Here is a 21,684-nt window from a genome sequence, read left to right as displayed (position 1 = left end):
GAGGAGATGAAGTCGTAGGCCGTACACTATCACTGATTGTATGAAAAAATAGTTTAAGTTTAACAGTTTTATAATTTCAGTTTTGTGCTTTTACGTTACATGTTCCTTCAGCAAACTGGTGTGTTTACTCAAGTAACGAGCACGGAGAAACATGTTTAACAGAGTCTGAGTCTAATAGGGACCTAGCAGCATATTTTCCCATGGAGCTCCAGGAGCAGGTCGCAGGTCCAAACACAAAATAATCCTCCTCACATCAGGGCTGAGGTTCTGCAGGAAACTATGAACTATTAGCTTACAGTCTTTTGCAAGACGTTACTGAACGGTGAACGGTTTATTATTAAAGTATAACTGCAGTCAAATCAAACTGACTGCATCAGTTTATCTAACTCTTCAAATATAGAAATGCCTCCTAAATTCACAATAATAATCTGTGGTTGGGACACCACAGGCCTGTAAATGTCCTTTTCATACACAAACATTCTGGTGTATATGTTCTTGTTACTAAGACTTAATAAAATAACTGAAACCACAAACACCTGGTGACTCATATTATAGTGGTGAGCAACACTTCAACAGTGTGCACGGTAAGAGAGTCTGACAATGGCTAAAAAAAATTTGTTTGAATAACGTCAGTCTTTATTTGAGTAGTTTAATGTTCCTTGTGGCTTGACAGGTGCTAAAAAGATTTCACAGCACAGCAGAATTTGGTCAACTTTCAACACAGATGAGGTTTATTTGTATTAATGCCTCACATTCTTTGTATAATCTGAAAAATTACAAAAAAGCGAGCGGATATGATCACCAGCATCATTTCCTTATTCCAATGTTCACCACTACAGTACATAAATTATGTCACAATCAGAATGTTAGAAGTACAACAGACAAATGGCAGTTTTGTGCAAAAACATCATCATCATCATCATCAACACGGAACGTTTCAGAAAATACAGATCTCAACATCAAAACTGGCAGGGCCTTCTGTGTAAATGTAAAACAGTAAAACAGTTAATCAGCTTTCAAGTGCAGGTTCCATGCAGTATCAATACCACTCGGAACACACTGATGCAATTTAATGTTTTCTTCTCTTTTTTTTAAATCTCGTTAATAACATCAGAACTCGATCTCTGTGATAAAACTTCTCACCTCCAGGGTTTTAAATATATCTTGCTGATGTTGCTGAAGGATTGCCTGGCAGCAAGGACCATCAGACCGATGGTTCTCAACCTGTGGGTCACGAGATCTTCTCCAGGGGTTTCCAGATTTTCAAAGTAGATTCTATTGAGTGGCTGTGTTCACATTTGTGTTTACCATGTGCTCTGAGTGATCGGATTACAAGTGGACAGCTTGAAGCCTTTAAATTCACACCTGGGATTAAGTGTCTAAATCTCACCTTCCTGCCAAATACACCCACATCACATGAACGAACAGATAAAATTTTTACACAAAGAAGGAAATATCTTCGTTAAAGCGTGCCGAATTTCCGTTTCTCCTAATTCTCCTAATGCTCCTAAGTCTCAAAATGTAGTGTTTTTTTAATGGTTTCCGGAATTTTACATGCTTGCCGTCAGTGTTATATTCTATGATAAGTTTTGTGTAAATGGTAGGTTCACAAGCATCTGCTGCTCAAATTGGGAGGTTAGGAGAACAGCTGTGCTTGGAGCTGTTCAGTTGTGACCAGATCACTCAGAACGCATGTGCATATTGATTATGATTGGACATTTTTATTTTGGCACTTTTTGGATGTTGTGCATTAAAAGTACCGGTGTTTGGTGGCATTGAACATGATGTTTAGGGAACGGGTGCAACTTGAAAAGGTTGAGAACTTCAGTTTTAGACCAGATTCAGTCTGAAAGAGGGCACCCCATCTTTGGCGTGCACCATGACAACTTGTCACCTTGTTCGATCTACATCCAAAAGGACTGATTGGTTGGACTTTTGGTCATCTGTTCAATATAAATATAGGTTAATATTTTAATATAAAAAATAAGGCAGGTTTTTCTTTTTAATGTTTTAAGTTCGTCCTTGTAGGATTTGTCAGCCTACTGTCCACACAGCCGCATGCAGTGTAGAGATTCATATTTGTGCACACCACGCTGAAGACATCAGAGCAGCCTCCTGCTTTAGCCTCTTTTCGAAGAGATTGTAAAATTGTAAAAGTGTCTGTGTGCAGCTTCGGGCAGCTCTTTTCAGTTCATATGGCCTTGACATCGATAAGGTTGCCGTGTTGTGCTCCTTGTCTCAGGGTCTTGATCCCTTGCAGCTTGCGGCCGTGAAGCGTGAAGCGAGACCAGGCGGCCAGCTGGAGCAGGGCACAGGTGATAGGCACAAACACCAACATGTAGAAGCAGCCCAGGCGCAGAGGCGGCTTCCCTAAGCCGGAGGCAACATCAGGCACAGAAACCAGAGAGTCCTTCACAGGTTCCCTCTCGAAAATATCATAACCTGGGGAGGAGAAAAAAGTAGTTCCTTCAGTGTCCGCAGGTGGCTGGTATTGCTGAGTGAGTACAATGATCCACTGATGTGGATCCGAAGCTAGTAGGCCAGTTTGCAATCGCCCATCATGTAGTGAAAGGTAATATTTCTATCAAAAAACAAAAATCAAACCATGTTAACGCTGACTGTAAGTGCTGTCCGTACCTGTGTAAACACAAAGCAGCCAGGTGCCAATCAGGGGGGCGAATGTCTGGCCAGGTTTGGTCAACAAGTTAACCATCCCGAAGAGCAGCGCTGAGGCGGCCTGCTGACGACGATTGACGACAAAGTCCTCGTCCACCAGATCGGAAATAACAAGTTTCAGGAGCTTGCACGTCCCCTCTGTAAACACTCGGTTACTAAGAAGGAAGGCAAAAGAAGACACGTTGCAGTCTGTGTAATGTAAATAGAGGTGTTACCAGTTGATTATCAAGGGCAGGTTGTTCAGTTTGTCTTTACATTATTCCCATTAACAAAGGTGTGTCAATTACCATTCATAATATTCATTTGTTTGTTCCTAAGGAGGGGAATGGGTGCGTTCTCTGATGTAACACAGCATGCTTAGGTGCGCTTGTGTGTTCAAAGCCACATCGCATTACGTGAAACACAGTGAGAACTTTATCACTTGTGGTCGACCAGTGTCAGCTCAGCCGCAAGGTTTCAGACAATGAACCAAAAGCACTCACACATTGTTCAACAACTACCTCAACTGTGAACAATTTGACTAACCACACACTCCGTCAATGTTCGGCTGCTGAGTGCGTAAGAGAGCGTTTGATTATCGTTGTTACCTAAAAGAAAATATTTGACATCAATAATGGATTAAGATGCCTAAACGCCTAAAGAAAACAGAAGAGGGAAGAAGAATCCTCACTTCACATCACTCTATTTTCATTTTATACTGTATTATTTGACTTTATCTATCAAATTCTTAACCATAGTTGCAAAGTTTTAGTGCTTTTACATAACAGTGCTTTATGTTACATTTAAGCTCTTAAAATATCCACAGTATCACATTTGAAAGGCTTTCCATTTGCCAATTGTGGGACCGCCTTTTCTTTCCATCTGTGAATTTCTCCAATGTTGTTTTTAGCCCTTGTTTTCTCTGCAATGTAACTGACTCAGTGTCATTGCAAATGATCGTCACCCCTCAATGATTTCAATAAATGAATGAATGAGTTAAATCAATAAATGAATGAGAATTATTTTGGGTTGCATAATTAAAGGCACAAATCGAAGCAAAAAATAATTTTAGAAGGAATAAAGAAATTGATGTAGCGACGGAAATTAACATGATATCTGAATACTGCTTTTAACGAATGGTGGCTCGACCTCGGACACTACTCGTCCTCTCTGTGTGTTTTAGTGCGTCTGTGTATTCAGTTTGGCAAATATCAAAACCTGAAAAACAAACAAGCAAACAAAAGAGCTGTCACGCATCAGGTCCCTGAAGCGTGCACTGATGTGTGTGCGTGGCCATACCTAGCAATGAAGATGCACAGCAGATAAATGTGGTCAGCCCCCGCCAGCAGCATAGCCACACTAAGTCCCAGTTTGAGCATAAATAGCCAGCGGATAACCTGGTAAACCCCGTAACGCTGGCACAGTGTCAGGAAATACAAGTTGTTGAGGTGGGGGGCAATGTAAGAGATGCCTGCGTGGGAGCAGAAGCAGAGCCATATTTTTAAAAAAAGAATACTCAGCAGAAACAATAGTTATTAAAACAAAAAGACAGCAAATCAATATAAAAATAAAAATCTATTCTGTTTTATGATTCAGGAGATACATTTCAGATATTTCACTGCTTTTCTGTCATGGATGAGGATTTTTGGGGCAAAAATCAGATTAATTCATCGAGCTGCAGCGACATTTTCATCCAATTATTGCCAACTAAAATGTGCTTGTAAGACTAAAAGAAGAACGCATGTCATAAGCCTGCATGATGTAAATAACAGCAACAAGACATTTTGCAATTTCTTTAAACTACGAACCTAACAACATGTGGTAATTTCTGCCCTTTGTGTGGCCGAGCTGTCGGACTACCAAGTGTTGACTTAAAAGACTTGAAAGTGTGAGTTATTTCCTGCCTCTTCGAGAAATCTTACCCAGTAAAATTGAGCCAGTAGAGGCAGAAATATTATCTGACAGGAGATGTTCCAGGAAGAGAGGGAAGAAGTTGCTGTTGAAATGGCAGTGAAACACCTGTAGAGAGAGCAGAGACAACAACATCATGTAAGAGTGGATAAAAACAACACTGTTACTTACTCTTTACTCTTTTTTTCCACTCCACCCCCCCGTCACTTGCTCATACACTATTTTTTCCATGTTAATCAGGTCTTTCCATTGCATCTCTACCAGCACCTGTAGCACTTCCCATGTGATAAGCATCTTACCTGGACAAGGTTCATGGACACAAACCACATGAAGTTCTTGTGTTTGGAGAGCTGTTTGAGGTACTGTCCGATGGTGACGGGTTTTTCTGGATGGGTAAGTGGAGCGTGGCCGACACTCAGCCTGGACAGAGCCAAAGAAAGTGACAAGAGGAGTGAGATAAAAAGAAACATCAACAAGACAGACAAAAAACATTTCAACCAAAGTAATTGAGAATTTAAAGATCTTTAGTAAATCCTTACTCCTTGAGTGTCTGTGCCTCATCCTGTCTGTGAAGGACTTCCTTTTGGAAACGATGGCGTAACAACCGAGACACCAAGAAAAAGCCCAAGATGGAAAAAGCTGCCAGAGTCACGCAGAAGATACGGAAGGAGTAGAAATCCTCCTTGTCCCAGAAGGAGTACGACAGAAAGACAGAGAATGAGCCCAAAGCGCTGAACACAGAGCAGTGGAAGTTGAGGCGCGTGCGATCTGCGGCGGACACGGCGAGGTCGGCCAGCAGGGCGCTGTGGTGGAGGTCCACCAGAGTGAGGAAGCCGTCGTACAGACACAGGCACAGCAGGAACTGCAGTCCCGGTCTGGCCCACGCCACCCAGAATGCCAGGAAGGAGAGAGCGAAGAGAGGGCCATTTGTGGAGAGGGCTTTCAGCCGCTTCAGCACCACCTCTGGAGTTGTGACCGGAGGGCCTGACCTGAGTGGAAAAGCAAACAAAAGATAGTCCCTTTGGCATGGTTGATGTTATACTGTATAAACACCTATAAAATCATAAATAAAAGTGGAAATGCACGTCATTGCTGCACAACATTGAATCACGTTGAAGGATGCAGAACACGTTATCACCTTTTGCAAATAAAGAGTCACGAGTTGCATAATGCTGACGGAACACAAACAAAGATGGCAGCTTTTTGTTTGACAACTGTCGCTCTAATCAAGTGTTTACTTTGCCTCACTCGCGTTACTGCAGCTGATAAAAGCATTTACACTGAAACATTTACATGTATATAAATGTCTTAGCTCTGTGAAGTTGTAGGGCAATGTGTGCAGGAAACACAGTGGTAAAAATCAGCAGGTTAACTGGAGAGCAGGAAGGATTGGAGAGCAAAGGGATGTCAGAATGAGGAAGATGCTTTCTTTCATCCCAGTTTCATCTTACATGAAGAAGTATTTGTATAAATGCAAATATTTTCAAGGGAAGTGTTTTTTTTTAACCATCAGTGCCTTTCAGTTGATAGATGGACTGTGTTTATGCACATCATAGGAACTATATGATACTAAGTCGAGAGAATCACCTGGTGTGAACATTACTTGCTTTTTGTTTTTGCTTGTGAAGCCTCTCTCAGACAGAAGTGCTGTCAAATAATCTGCTAATTTTTTTCTATGATTAATTGATTCAGTCTAAAAAGGAAAAAAAATGTGAAAATACTCTTATACATTTCCCAGCAGTCAGCAGTGACAATTTCAAATTGATAACTATAAATGACAGAGAAAAGCATTAAGAAGCTGGAACCAGCAAATGCGTTGCTTGAAAAGATGAATCAATCATCATCACAGATTTTTATTGCTTGTACATCCAACATGATAGATGAGCTACATTACGTGGTATTGTATCTTCACAGTGGCACTGACATATTTTAATAATGTATCTTCAATATCCTAAAATATTACAATCTGAAAATCAGTCTTTTTTGCTGTGCAAGTGATCTTATTTGTTTTGCAATCTTCTAAACGCTTACGTCACCACAGTGTTTCCTCTGAGAATAAATACGGAAGAAGAAGTCAGAATGGAGACTTACTGCGGAGAGTTGAGGAAGGCGCGATCACTCAGCCAGCCGAAGAGAGGGTCATTCAGACTGTTCCATATGAGGAACACTGTCTGCAGAGCAGAAGACAACAATGCTTAATACAAATCAACAAATAAAGGATGAAGATTGTTTACTGCTGAGCTATAACACGAGGAACACGTGAGATGACTGCGGATCCAAATGAATCCGTACGAAAACTAGAGGGAGGTTTATGTCCTCATTACATTTTCTCCACCCCAAAAGGTTTTAAAGATAAAAATCTGTTGTTGAACATGCTGGACATCTACCAAACTGGTCTGAAGGACACTAAGCAACACTTGCGTGTTACTAGCAAATTCTTGCTACGTTTCATGCCTTGACTACAAATCAAAATTTAGATCACATGTTTAACTAACACAGCTACAGATCAAAGACTTGGTCACTCACCTCTCCCACCCAGAAGGAGATTTTATCGATCTTGTAGATGGACACAAATGTCTCCACGTAGTACAGGAGGAACACATTGTGAAGGATGGAGGTAAACAAAGCCAAAGATCCATAGAGCACTGCAGTGGAGAAGACGCCTTGCCAGAAGCCCCAGACGCTCCTGCCCATTCTTCTGTCTCAATCACTCTGCTCCGTCTCTTCTCTGTGCCAAGCTGCAATCATCTCACGGCCTGGCCGACCCAGGGTCACCACCTCATCCTCACCTGCAAACAACAAGTGAATAAATACACAGAGACTTGACAGGAACATTCATCAAGTTGTTTGACTCAGACAATATATACTTTCACCATGAAGATAACTCTGAATCTTAATATGCTTGAGATTTAGCCGTGTCTTACTGGAAGTTAGTACACGGTTTTAGCACGAGCCCCACAAAGTCATATGACTCTGTCTCTGTAGAGTTTGAGCCGACCAAAGAGGAGCTATTTCCATAGCAGCAGTACCGTAAGTACTCATTAAAGTTGGTTAGGCTGGGGGCCACAGTTCCTTTCTCCTCTGGACCACACCCAGATTTAGTGTGTGAGTGTGTGTGTGTGTGTGTGTGTGTGTGCGTGCACGCGTCAACTGTTATTCCCCTCAGTTATTTTCATGAGCACTCCTCTAACACACCACCACTGTGTCCCCATAAAAAGCTGGTCTTCTTCACAGTAAAATGGCATAAAAAGAAAAGTTATACGATACCAAAGTCATTCGTTTTAGGCCAAGTTCTTTCATTGTGCCTTATTGCCCTCAGGTGTGACATTCAACACTGCATTCTTAAGGTGTTGTGGATGAGTGTCTGTAAATGCTAAGGGGAAAGTTACTTCTTACAAGAAGGAATGCGCTGGCTTAAAATAGCACATATTTAAAGTTGTCTCCATGTCACACATCCTTGTGAAGTTCTGTCTTTTGTCAAACAAACTGAGTTCCCTTCCATGAATGCAAATCCTGCCGTATTTCTCTTTTAGTCACCGGGATTGTTTCACTTCCCTTTTGTAGTCCCTGCTGCAGTCTCACACGCAGCACCCTTGGGAGAAGAATTCACTTACAACCACCAACAGGCATCGTACTTCACAGTCGCACCTGACTCCCACAAGCTCAGACCTGCCTCAACTATGAATATAAACATTCTCTCATATCTTCAGTGGAGAAAGCAACATTACATCTCACAATAACAGTGTTTCAAGGCATTGTTTGATACGTTCAGAAAGAGACGACCACAATGAGGTGTCTAAGCAACGTTGCAAACCCGCAGCTTCATATCACGATCTGAGTGAGAGAGAAAACTTGGCGAAAAGCAGCCTCCTTGGAGTGCAACAAAAAGCCAGTTCCAGCCCTGTTCCTATCAGATCCGAACGCTGAGGCAGGATAACTCTCATCTGGCTGCACCAGATCACATCTCTAGCACATATCTTACTAAATCAGAAGTGCTCTACTTGGCAAGAGGCGACAGAGCGGGACTTGCATCAACAAATATCCAATTCATGTCCTCTCAGCCACAGCAGATTCGGAGAGGAATCTTACTTTGATTACTTTGTTGTATTCCCTCTGATAGCCAGAAGATAAAGCGGCCAAACATGGTGACTGAGCTGGTGACACCTGATCTCAGAACAGATTGGGGAACATCCGCCATCCCATGTATCACTTGTTGCATACACAGAGATTACACAGTTCATGTGGGTAATAATGTTGAAACTGAAAGCAACAATCCTGCTCAAAACGTCTGTTAAAATCAACAACATGCACTACCAGTATTAGCATTTGTTAGCAATGTCACAAATCAACGAACATGTTGAATAAGCATTCATAGCTTCCTGTAATGTAAGTAAGCCATAACATAACACGCTGTAAAAGAGAATATCTAACAAGGAGTGTCTCCCTTAGGCTGCTAGATTGAGAACCAGGTCTCAAACAAACAAATTATTCTGATAATTAACATAATTCACCAACGTTAGAGCTTCTGGTTACAACCAGCTAACTAAGCTAGCAAGATAGCTAGTTAATTAATAGTCTTGGGCGACCGTTACTGTCGTATTCGGCCATTAAAAACAACAGCTAACGTCACTGACGTCGTGTAACAGTTAGTCGGCTGCGTCGTCTTACCATAAAAAAAATAAATCGATAACTACCTGTTATGATTATATCTGTGACTCGGCTGGAAATCGCAGCCAATTACCGCTAATGGTTAGCGCTAGCTAGCCTTAGTTAAATGCTAGTACTAGCTAACTGGTAAGTTGACAAAACACATTTACAACTAGCTTCGAGAATATTCGGACATGATATGCTGAAATATGTTAACGTACCGACAGGAAAGCTGTAATCCACGCCGGATGAATCGCGGCTCGGTGGGAAGCGGGACGTGTTTTGCTCACGATCCTCTGTTAGTCAGCGGCGGCGGTGTCTCGATCACTGGACGACCAGCACGACGCAGGCAGACGGACCACGTCATGACAGTTACAGCTGGTTACTCACAGCCGTGACGACACGAGACCTCCAGCTGCCGCTCTGCTCTTCTTCTACGGAACTTCCGGTGTAGTGCCAAAACAAGTGATTACAGCTCCTACCTTGTGACTGAAAGGTTGTTTCTGCATCAAAATGACTTGATTTCATTCTTAATGGTTATATTTGACAGATTATAGTCCACTCATCCCTTTCTACCTGTTGAAATACCTTCAAAGGGCCAATACAACCAATAAAAGGCTGTATTTCACCTGCTGAAAAGTGATTCCAGCTCCTACCTTGTGGCTGAAAGGTTGTTTCTGCATCAAAATTACTTGATTTCACTCTTGATGTTTACTCCACCCTCAGAAAATTGTTTGCATGGAGTTAAAAATAGATGTTAAACAGAATGAACTATTTACATTGATTCAACGTCAAATATTTAGTGTGATCGACTACCATTTCTTACAATGTACCTTTAGAGAAGTGGTATACATACATTTGTGTATACATTTCCATGTAAAAGTGTGTCTGATTGGACACACTTGAAACGTATTTCGTTTTCAATAGTGTTGCTATATCTTCCCTTGAAACTTGTCTGTAAAATGAATTTATTTTGGGGTTTTTCCATCGCTTGAACAATCAGAGAGTGAATATCTGACTAACACAGCAAAAGCCAGTGACGTAACTGGCTGATTATCTCTAAATGGGTCTGTTATCTGGGTAATTATCCACAGATACCTTCTATCAAAGCTGTATTTTGAGAGGAAACTTTTCTTAACATGTGAACTAGATTTGTATATTGACTTATATATGTACATACCAGTAGACCATTTCATGTCCTCAATTATCTAAAGAAAGGATAAGACTAAGAAAGTTTCTGACTTTGTCTTTCCATCTCTTCTCCAGTAGGGGTCAGTCACAGGGCATAGATGAACTGATACGGATCAGACTTACAGACAGCTGAAACATCAGAAGAAATTCTAATAAAGCCTCTGATTTCTTTGCACATGTAAACATTAAAAACAAGTTATCAAATGATTATGGTTTCAGAGCAGTGGTCCCATCGAAAAACAAAGCTGGTCCTGTGCACAACATGCCCAAAGGTGGAAAATGAGGAAGGACGGAACAGATATTCTTACATTTTGAGGGAGTGAGTCCATGAAAGCAGTCTGCAAGTTTAACAAAAAATCTGATTCATTTTTGTTAGTCTGAAACAGACTGTTGGTGGAACATCTTCACTTGTAAAAAAAGTCCCCAGACTCCCTTTAAAAATCACTTAATTTTATGAGTTGTTGAGTTTTGAGACACTTTATAAATGTTTTAAAACAGGGTTTATGACAAATTCTTAATAATTTAGGCTTTCCTGTAAATTCAGCAAATGCTGTACATGAAGATATTTCTTTATTTGTGGAAAACCATCGCAAGTGTATACTCGAGTGATGAGCTGAGAGCTTTCCCTCTGTGATCAGATCACTCAGGACAGATGTTAATATCAGTTGATATCAAGAAGAATTATGCCAAGTTTATGACCTTTTCAAAGAAACTTAATAACATGTAATAATGTCTGAAAACACATCTTTTTTAAAGGGGAACTATGTAGTTTTGGAATCAGGACTCGGGAATATTCATTGATTCCATGAGTGAATAAACAAGCTGTTCTCAGAGGAAAATAAGGTCCCAGAAAACACAGTTTGAAGTTACAAAGATGGCAGGGTCCGCCACATATCAAAAAACAAACAAACAAACAAAAAAAAAAAACAGTATTAAATTGTTTTGTCCTTTAAGCTTTAAGTTAAGTTAGTTTATCCAGTCAGGAAAACAAAGAGAGTTTGTTTATTGAGTTTGTTTGGTGTCAGCGAAGATTTTCAAAATTTCTTCCGCAAAACTACATAGTGCATCTTTAATGAAAACAAAATTTTAATAACATAATGTTACTTTTTCGTTGGTTTGTTTTTGCTTAGGTTTGCATTATGTGAACTATACTTCCTTAATTTGAAGTCACATGTTTACTTTTTTATGCTTACATCGATAAAGGGCGTGGCTTATTTTACCCATTGGCTCTACTTATCCCCTACAGAATATTGTTGGCCTGTAATTGATGATAACCAGGATACAAATGAGAGTTATTCTTGTGAGATACGTTGTTGTTTAAAAAGAATAAATGCTCCTAAATCAACGTTTCTGTCTCACAACAACAGAAAGCCACATGAGGAAGCCATGTGGTCATAAAATAAGGCAGGTCAGCTTATATAGGCTATGAATCCAGTGTGTGTGTGTGTGTGTGTGACAGGGAGGTGGGGGGAGACTTGGTTGTGTGTGTGTGTGTGTGTGTGTGTGTGTGTGTGTGTGTGTGTGTGTGTGTGTGTGTGTGTGTGTGTGCATTGGGTAACTGCAGCAGCAGCAGCAGCAGCAGCAGAGGAGCTCGTGTTTCGCCGCGGAAAGGACGAACCAGAGGATTTCTGGTGGACTCCAGGAAACACGCAGGTGAGTCAGTCTCTGCTTCTTTTCACCATCTCACCATCTCTAATGTTTCTTTTCACACTTTTTTCTCCGCCCCAAACACACACTCTGGTCTGTACGTGTGTCTGCGCTCAGGTGAAGGTGATTAAAAAGAAGTGCGCGGCTGTGTTTTGTCTCGCGGTGCTGCAGTCCAGGTCGGACAGGTGCACATGGGTGGATGTTCAGACACGTTCTGAACCTGTTCTGGAAGTTAAACGTAACAATGGATCACAGCTTTGTGTGCGGTATTCTTACGAGCTGACTGCATTGGTTGGACTGAGGATCTCATGTTAGCCCGACGTGTTGCCGTATGCTGCTGTTTTTAGGTGTGTTGCTGTATTTCTGTGAGCTAAAGAAGAAGGTGAATGGAAGCTGATGAGACAAAGAGCGGTGGAATGACAGGAGAGAGCCTGTTAGAATGATCTTCAGTGGTTAAATGCGGAAAAGTTCATTAAACGTATTAAAATTATTATCTTCAGAACTTCTAAACTGATAGAGCTTTAACTATGGTCATGATTGAGGTTAATAGATTGATTAACTAAGCTGATTAACACTGTCTGATAAAGGGTGGTTTAAAAGCTGTTACTTGTGGCTTTATTAATAGTTAAAGCATCATTTATTAACACTTAATAAGTTATACATAAACCTTTAAGACATTTTGGGTTGCCAGGTTGTAAGACATCTCCCTGTATGTAGATCCATTACCTGAGTAAAAGTAAAATAATGTAAAATACGCCATTACAATTATAAGTCCTGCATTCAAACTACTGTGTTTCAACGAGAACACATATATTATATTATTGTATTATTGCTAATAACATGTTAAAAGTAAGTCAGTATCATAGGTAGTTCACGGTGGAGCCATTTTTAATCTATTTATTCACTTTTAGATGTTTTTTACTATAATAATCAGCGTACTCTATAGTTGAATTCAATTTGAAAGGTAACTTGTAACTGCATTGTTAGATAATATGCGAAAAAGCACCATTTGATATAAGTTTTGAGGGGGCAACTGAAACATCTTCTCTTATTTGCTTATTCAAATACCTGAAAACACATTAGCTACACTATCTAACATAAAGAGTTACATGTGATTTAGTGTGAAGAAAATGAAGACTGGTGACAATTATTAATGTGTTTTAGTGAATTAAGTAGTAAAGAAATGTCAAAAATACTTACTGAAGTTTATCCACCAACAACAGGCTCCAAAATGTGCTTGTATGTGTCTATATGTGCTTCTATAACATATTATTAATAATACTGAAGTTACATAATCGTATTTACAATGATACATTTTTGTAGACTGAAGGGTTTTGTCCCCCTGTGGTTCAGTATTTCTATATTCATGGCAACTTAAAGTGGCAACCTGGAAAAACGTTTTCTGAAAGCAGTGATTGCAGGTGTGTTTTCGGGCCTCACTGCTTCCCAGAGATCCAGTGTGACGTCAGTTGGCAGCTTTGTCACGCCTCCATAACGACGGCACATGAAATTGATTGGCATCTTGACTGTTAAGATTTGAAATAATTAACTCCCAACGCTAGCAGCGACCAGGACAAATAAAACTGTGATGTCACACTCTCTCTGGCCGACCAATCACTGCTCGGTGAACGTGCCGTTTGTGAGGTCGCCACCCTGTTTACATCTTCGGTATTACAGCAGATGCAAAGGGCTTTCATCAGTGGGCCATATGCTCAATCGTCATTGTGTCACCTCATTCGACAATAAATACCATAAATAACTCAACAGATATTTATTTACATGAAAATCTGAGATTATTACTTTTGCACATGCTCTGCAGAGGCCAACAAGACAGACAGATGTTCTCTGGTATTATGTCTCTCCTGTAAACATACTGATTGTGCAGCTCATCTTATACCATGGTTTTGTAAAGGTTTGGTAGAGCACTTGGTTGTTGCAATGTCAATCATTCCTGTGTTGGTTTCGATAGTTTGGATAGGCTACATCATTAACAGCATACAGGAGGTCAGAGGTCAAACTGTCCTATTGAATGAAGACCTAAAAAGACCAAAGAAATGATGATAAACCGCAGGAACAACAAAGAAAACATAATTTACTTGTTTACTAACCTTTGATAAAGCCAGTTTTTGCACATCTTAATACGCAAAGCGTGTTTTATTATAATGGTGTACAGATGACCAATTTACACTTTGGAATATGTGACAAATTAACAGCAAGTATGTGCAAATTAGTTTGTAGATTCCAGCTCACAGAGGCGGAAGTGAGCTGTTTTTCTAGAGTTAGCTCTCATTTACAAATGAATTTAAAGACAAACAAGTCATAGATTGACCTTTGAGATAATTCCTCTTACTTTTCAAATCAAAATGAAAGTTATTTTATCAGATATACTGAATGATTTGCAGTTGAGGTGGCTCTGGTGACGGCTCCATCTTCCTGTATGATTCAACCTCAGGAAAGACAAAGATGGGGAGATAATCTGTCAACACATATTATGCAGAGATACATTTAATAATAGTTCAGGCTCACAGCAGAAAAAAAGCCTATTTGAATTTCCCTGCCAGCTATAAATATATATATATATATATATATTTATATATCCGTCCCTCTGGGTCCCAAAAAATCGTAACACACTCTTATTATTTATTATTTCAGTATGATGAAATGATTTCCAGCTCTATCTGATAGATAGAACAAAACAGGACACCGCTTCCTCCGTAAATTCTGGACATTTTCGATGTATGAAGATGCAGATTATTTGCGACACAATCATAATTTCATGCTTCTCTGAAAAGATGTGTCTAAAGATTTCTCCACATCACGGTGAATCAGGCCCACAGGGTGAACCCACTCATTCTTCCTTTAATGTGCGAGTAATCTCATTTATGGTTCAGCTGCATGCCAACTCCCAGCGGTTCAGGATAAAGAAAGAAGAAAAGAGTATCATAACCGAGGATGGCTTAGATATTATATAATCCTTTTATTAAAGTCTTTGTTGGCTGTTGGCTTTATCACAAACATTATCAGAAATATGGTCCAGTCTTCTGTGGTTTAAGTGCTAACCTTTGACAGACAGTACAAAAATATCTCACCTGTTTTATCGATTTTTCTGCAGAAATGTCACACTCGATATTCTGCAAACCATTCAGTGCAGCCTGACAAGGGTTCGCAAAGAAAACAGCTTCATCAACGTCTTTATTTCACTGATATTAGACTTAAATGTCCAAAGATCTGTGGTAAAACCAGCCCCACGGATCGATAAACATTAAGAAACTGAGACGCAGCCTGCTGTTTTGTTCGATTCGTCTGTTCTTCCATCATGCATGACACGTCGGTCGTGCCAGTGCCAAGGCAGATGTGTTTACCTTTCCCCTCCTGGAGCTCTCGAGCTTTCATCAGTGTTGTCAGCGTGCTTGCCAGCTCCTGTAGACCAGTATACATACACGACGCAACTGCAGATGTGTTGAAACAACGGTGTGTTTGCTGTGTGTTACATGAGGGCAGCAGCTGACAAAACCACATTAATGAGCTGTTCGCTGGTGGATCTGCGGCTCTCTGATTTGGCAGACGGTGGTTTGGGAGACAGTCATCAAACAAGACTCATGCTGCTATGTTGCAATGTTGTTCTGTTGCTATGTTGCTCTTCTCTCAGTTGTGATATTAAAGGGGAACTTTTAAACATAAAAGTGTGTTTACAGGTCTTGGGGAGCGCTGCTGCTTAAAAAGACTTGTATAAAAGCCTTTTGTGGCTCCAGGAAGAGCTGCACAAAATCTGGTGCAATGGCTCAATGTCCCATCTCATCAAAAACATTCAGTGGTTTCACGCTTACAAATGTTGAAACACAGTTCCCCCTTCCATCTTCTGACAGGAAAGTCAGCAGATGCAGAAGTTTGGGTCTCCACCTAGAAAGAAAGATCTCCACACAAAGACAGAAGCATTATCTTTTGCTTTGTGGCTCATCTTTTGGAAAATTGTATCAAATATCAAGAGCTCACAATCCTCACAGAAACTCTGACCATTTCTGTACATCTGAGATGGATTTCTGCTGTATTTACAGTTTCTAGTTCCACCATTTTAGTGTGATTGTTTTGACCTTTGGAACAGTAGTTCTATTTGCCAGGATGACAAACCTCAGTTCCTCACCTTTAACCTTGTTTAGTAAAATTCATGATTCCAGTTTAAAAGGTCTTTTGGACTCTTCAGTCTGAGTTAGGTAACACGGCGATAACAGGTTTTCTTAAGCAACAGCATGGATTATATTAAAAGCAGACATGAAATTGCTCTGGATGAGCAGGAGATGAGAGGATCCCTGCACCATCACTAACTTTTACCCTTCTCATCTCCCACTTTGTCATCTTATGGGTTGATTTCAAAGCTCAGCACCCAAAGTGCTAACGGAGAGGTCATTAGCCTCATTGTGCTTCGTGCTGCGAGTGATTAGCAGCAGCAGCCGTGGAGATTAAACCGGGAATTCTCCAGCGTCACAGTGCGGCAGAGCGGGATTCGCAGTGTTGACCCTTTGATCAGTGACGGAGCCAGAGAGCGGGCAGCCAGGCGGAGATTGTGCTGATGGCACGGCGCCTAATCTGTAGATTATCCGTCATGCTGCTCCAGTGTGCACACGGCTAATTAAGAAATGGGAGTTGTGTGTTGCAATATCGCATCGCAGGGGCACATGATTTAACTCCCATAACTTTTTAGAGGGTCTTTTATGTAGCAGCACCTCTTGTCTTTCACTTTGCCTAATTGGTTGTAATCAGAGAGTGATGATGCGTATCAGAAAGTAATTTTCTGCCCGTGCTGTCAAGGAGGCAGGAAAGTTCATACTTGGTATCTCCTCAGCAGAGTTAGTGGTGGATGTTTTGAAATAATAATATAAGACATCATTAGTGTAAACATTAAGAACATGAAGTTTGACTTAATGACCTCACTGCAAAAAGATCTTCTTATCAAGGTAGATTATACCTGTAAGTCAGTTTTAAAGTGTTAAAGCTTTGAAGAAATGTTGTGGCTATGTTATGAAGTTAAGTTTACTTGGCTGTATTGGTACATTAACTTAAGTAAAGGATCTGATCCACTCCATTCAGTGTTTTCCCCCTCAGGTAGAAGTGTGTTTGTTCTGTAATGATCTTTTTGTTTTTAATTGATCTCTCTGAACTCCAGTTCCTCCTCAGGACAGGAGCGTCTCACGCTGGTTAATTTCTCTTTTACAAACGTGTTTTTTCTCCTTCTCTTCTCAGAGTGTGTTCTCAACTGAAGGATAATCAAAGAGCCTCCGTCTGTTGCTGCTGGGCCTGAAGATACACATTTCCCACACATTTTGTGTGTTTGACAAATTGCATCTGAGGCTGATCTTGGACCAGGTCTGTGTGTTAAACATGGGAGACCAGAGGTCAGTCCGGCCCTTCCTGCTCCTGCTGCTGCTCCTCACGCTCCTCGCCAGGCTGTCACAGCTGTGGGCCTTCCCCTTCAGCCCGTCCCTGGACCTGGACGTCACTCCCAGGACGACTGTCTTCTCCAAAGGTGAGGGGCAGACACAATATTTCATGTGTTTCAGCACTGGATCTGCTTCTTCTTCTCATAAATCATTAAAATCTAAACACACAGACATGATACACATAATGTGAGATCTTGATTTGAGTTACATTTTCTGAAATACCATAAACTCCAATATCCAATGTGAATAAATATGAATAGATATTCTTAAACTAAAGTGACGGCGATGTCGGACAGTAGCAAACAATATCACTGAGATCACTTTTAGAAGGATGTGATTAGTGATAGAAACACTGACAACTGTTAATACTCCATCCAAATTAACAAGGGCATCATATATCTTCAGTTTGGGGAGATTCATTGAGAGCTTGTAATACTGTTTTCTAACTGTAGACGACTTCTTTTGTGTATGCGAATAAATGACATTTAGGAAACCATTTTTAGGTGGTTCACTCTAATAACACAGTCTTGGCTGTTTATCCAACTTGTTAAATGCTTCTCTATCATATATCAGGCTGCACATTTCTCTTTAAGACAAACACATTTTTCTGAGAGACGATAGCAAACGTTCTTTGGTGCTGATGTGGTCTCTCTTTGAGAGTCGAGAGGATAATATGTGTTGATTCATACAAAAGTATGGATAACATTTGTTGAGTGTTGGATTCTCATAACTTTATAAACAGATACTTATTGTTTTCTCGTTTCTGTGCAAAACGTACAGCAGGTCATGAAATATCCATTCTATTAAGCTGCCAAACACAGCTGGAGCTCACAGAGCGAACTTGGTGCCACCGTTCACAGAACGTCATCAGTCTTGATTCGCTCATCATTATCGTTGTAGTTGTTATCGTGATCGTTGTTGGTGTCATAGGCCCTTAAAGTAACTGGGCTCAAGTTGTAGCTCACAGTGTAACTTTTTGAATCCATGATGACATTATGCTTTCTGATCACGTTCGTCAAAGATAAATGGGAAATGAAAATGCAAAAACATGGCTCATGATTATCCCCCAGAAAGAAGTAAGACAGTGAGTGATAATGCTGGGAGGGGACGGAGGGAGGCCACAGTGTCACACTCTGAAAACCTCTATGCATCTGTGCAAAACACACGTGCACGAGCCCACCAGACGCTCACCTCGCTGTCCTTATTTGATGCCTCTCCGCCTCCTTCCTCCCCTGCCTGTTAAAGAAGTGGCACAGTTTTCGAAGTCGGCCCTGAAGACAGCTCCTTCATGCTCAGAGTTATTAATCGCCTCTCTCAAGCCCTGTCCTAGATCACACGCCTCAGCAAACACTTCTAATGAAACAATAGACAAGAGGCCCCCATAAAAGAGGACCTGAGCACGGTAGATCTGATTAGTGTACGTGCGGAAAATACTGCTGAATAGGTGTATTTTGGCTCAGGGTGTGTATTTACGCACATCATCTGCACCTTCCTCCTCCTTGCTTGCCGCCAGCTCACCTTTCCCCTCCCTTCTTCCTCCTCACTCCTCATCACTGCGGCAGAGGCTTCCACTGCAGCTGCAGCGAGAGGGGAACTCCAGCACCGGCAGGCCGATCGGACGGCTGCGCTCTTACCTCCACTCCTCTCCACCCCTCTGTCCGCTTCTCTTCATCCCTCTGAGGACGAGTATTATTAGAGGAGGGGTGGAGTGAACAGGGCCAGCAGAGCTCTCCCCCGGTGCAATGTCACGAGAGTGTTGCAGCGTGAGATGATGTTTTCGGAAACGTTTCGCTCCACGTTCTGAGTCACAATAACTTAAGAAGAGAGACGAGGACGAGCCACTTTTTTTTTTGTGTTGTGTTTGTTTGCTGCCTGAGAGGAATTGTGGGTGAAATGAATGCAGCTTGGTGGAGACGAGGAGAGAGAGAGAGGATGTGATCATGTGAATATGCTCCCTTAAAGGTCTGAGTTTGGCTTCACAATGAGCTGATTTGTTGTGCTGTGGAGAATATTTAGGAAGAAGTATTTATGGCAGACCCTGCAGCACTGAGAAATGCACAAATACTGAACATCGCACCACTTTTAAAGCTGCTATTGAGGAGCTTTTCACTGCATCCAATGGGATCTGACAGGCAGCTCTGGACTGGGTACTTGTATCCCAGCAGTTAATTGTCAACCAAACGAAAAGGACACAGTCGATTAACTGAGAGGAGTTCATTGGTTGGGGTATAACTCATTAGGCCTCGTTAAGTGAGTTCTAAGCACCTCGTGGACAGATCTCATTTTCTAGTCTGCCATGCCGCTGGCTATTTATTTACACATCTCTGAGTCCGCCTCAGATTATAAATCATACATGCTGGTGCTCACTGTGGCCACTTTTCTGTGCGGCAGCCAGAGTCCCTCTCTCATCGCAGATTTTATTTTTCCCTGTGCCCTCGCAGAAACTTGTCCTTGACCTACTTTCTAATCATCGGGGGAGTGCATGTGAGAGTGCAGGCTGTGCACGTGTGTCAGCATGCGTTTCATCAGAGTACAGTGTGTGTGTGTGTGTGTGTGCGTGTGTGTGTGAGGAGAGAGGGCTGTTTGGGCATGCATTCAGTCACATCATGCACAATCTGCACACCGTCAGTTTCCCTGTGGTGACACATGTGTCTCCAGCGGGGGAGGGAGACGGGCGAGCTAAGACTCATAAATGAAAACGTGTCTGCAGAGGTGTGTATGGAAATAGGATGGATGTCGTACGTGGGTGTCACTACCTATGGGAGACACCGTGGGAGGATTTATATTATGTTTCTCAGCAAGGTTGAGGGGGCGCTCGTTAATTTACAGTGTGCTTTGCAGTTGGCCCTCGTGAGTGGGAGTACAAGGACATCACGTATCAGAGGAAGATCAGACTTAAAAGATGGAAGATGACATCAGATGACTTGATGCACAGTGGAAATATCAAGGGACGACCTGCTATAGAAGGAACGAGGTCCTTACAGCTGTAACATCTTACCAGTAAATGCTCTACTTTTCTAGCCTGTAAGCGGTGGTGGTATTAAGTATTCACATCCACTACATTAATCAACACTATGATGTTAAATCACTATGTGCTCCAGAGCGATTTAGTGTCTTTCGGCTCATCTAAAACCATTTTAAACTACCTGTTAGCAATTAGCTGCTGGACATATTGGAGCATTTAGCAGCTAAAGAACCAGATATCTCTGGATGTATAATGAGAGCTGGATGCAAAAGCAGGAAACCAAATCCAAGTGTCAGTAAATATGACCTAACCAGCTCACAATGTAGCTACAAGATGTTTATGTTGGCTGAATATTTTTGACTGCAGACAAGATCAAAACGTTATGTCTCATATCTGAATAATAAGAGTATTAGAAATAATATATCAAACTATAACATTTAATGAATCCAGCTCAGCCTCTACAATCAGTCAACTTAACAATACATTTCGCAACAGAATTTTAATTTGCTATTTTGTCAACGACTAATAATTTTAGTCATTTTTAAGTAAAAAAATGCATTTCCTGGTCAAAGCTTCTTAAATGTCAGGATTTGATTCTTTTCTCTGTCTTACATGATTGTAAACTGAATAATTGTGTGTTTTGGAGAACTGGTTGGACACATATAATCAGATAATCGAGGAGCTAATCATCATATCAATCAATAAAATAATCAGTTGTAGCCTTCAGTGTCTGTGTGAGGCTTTAATGAACAAATCTGACGACTCAACTAACATTTTGTCGAGACGGTGTAGCTGTTTTCGTCTCCCAGAGGTGAGATTAAAGCTTGACTGTGTTCTGAACTCTTTCTTGCCTCTGCCAGCCAGACCTGAAGTAATGTAGTTGTGAAATATTGATGCACTGTAAGTCGTTTGTCGCTGCTTTGACAAGCTGAGATGGCAGAAGAGGCCTCAGTAGTAGGATTTCTTAAGGTTAGCACTATTATTACTGTGGCAGAGGTAATAAACCCCGTCGACTTCATGCTTTTTTTTTCTTGTAGATGAGGACTTTTCTTCATCCAGTGTGGTAATTACAGCTTCAAGGAGACAGGACACTCATGGTCACCAATTTACTGTTCAGTCAAGTCTATTATTGTCTTTGGAAAAGAGCTTTAACAGCAGCATCTGCTGCATATTGAACACAGAAAACACTGATAATTTCCTCACATTATCTCAGCTTTGACTGAACTTGTTTAC

At 41.1% G+C, this 21,684-nt stretch overlaps 2 protein-coding genes and 1 long non-coding RNA gene across 4 annotated transcripts in view; 2 read left to right on the top strand and 1 right to left on the bottom strand.

Moving 5' to 3' along the window:
• Positions 1 to 703: 703 nt before the first annotated feature.
• mfsd13a (major facilitator superfamily domain containing 13A) lies at positions 704 to 9,590 on the bottom strand. Of its 2 annotated transcripts, XM_037080504.1 has the most exons (9): positions 9,435 to 9,590; positions 7,093 to 7,355; positions 6,658 to 6,737; positions 5,106 to 5,555; positions 4,866 to 4,986; positions 4,578 to 4,674; positions 3,955 to 4,126; positions 2,638 to 2,831; positions 2,192 to 2,442 (listed from the first exon to the last, which is right to left on the bottom strand). In XM_037080504.1, the coding sequence occupies exons 2-9, from the start codon at positions 7,258 to 7,260 to the stop codon at positions 2,192 to 2,194; spliced, it is 1,533 nt and encodes a 510-aa protein (XP_036936399.1). In that variant the 5' UTR covers positions 7,261 to 7,355; positions 9,435 to 9,590. The 2 variants fall into 2 exon arrangements, with proteins under 2 accessions (XP_036936400.1, XP_036936399.1); XM_037080505.1 differs by lacking the exon at positions 9,435 to 9,590 and having other exon boundaries at positions 704 to 2,442; positions 7,093 to 7,260.
• Positions 9,571 to 10,611, top strand: LOC119009356. Its single transcript, XR_005071700.1, has 2 exons — positions 9,571 to 9,709; positions 10,480 to 10,611. It is a non-coding gene; the product is annotated as an uncharacterized LOC119009356 (long non-coding RNA).
• Positions 10,612 to 11,958: 1,347 nt separating this feature from the next.
• sema4gb (sema domain, immunoglobulin domain (Ig), transmembrane domain (TM) and short cytoplasmic domain, (semaphorin) 4Gb) overlaps positions 11,959 to 21,684 on the top strand; it is a 36,444-nt gene continuing 26,718 nt past the window's right edge. Inside the window, exons 1-2 of the mRNA XM_037080498.1 lie at positions 11,959 to 12,057; positions 17,290 to 17,572. Coding sequence (XP_036936393.1) covers positions 17,428 to 17,572 — 145 coding nt within the window. The 5' untranslated portion in view covers positions 11,959 to 12,057; positions 17,290 to 17,427. The remainder of the gene's footprint in view (positions 12,058 to 17,289; positions 17,573 to 21,684) is intronic.

This window comes from Acanthopagrus latus, chromosome 20 (assembly GCF_904848185.1).
Source record: "Acanthopagrus latus isolate v.2019 chromosome 20, fAcaLat1.1, whole genome shotgun sequence".
NCBI classification, from domain to species: Eukaryota; Metazoa; Chordata; class Actinopteri; order Spariformes; family Sparidae; genus Acanthopagrus; species Acanthopagrus latus.
This window is presented reverse-complemented; position numbering and strand designations above follow the sequence as displayed.

Excerpts from the sequence above, each read along its gene's own strand:
- mfsd13a (XM_037080504.1), bottom strand. The coding sequence starts at position 7,260 with ATGGGCAGGAGCGTCTGGGGCTTCTGGCAAGGCGTCTTCTCCACTGCA. Across the intron at positions 4,127-4,577 it reads TACTGGCTCAATTTTACTGG|GCATCTCTTACATTGCCCCC; the intron begins GTAAGATTTCTC and ends GCTCCCACGCAG. Across the intron at positions 2,832-3,954 it reads CTGTGCATCTTCATTGCTAG|TAACCGAGTGTTTACAGAGG; the intron begins GTATGGCCACGC and ends CTTCCTTCTTAG.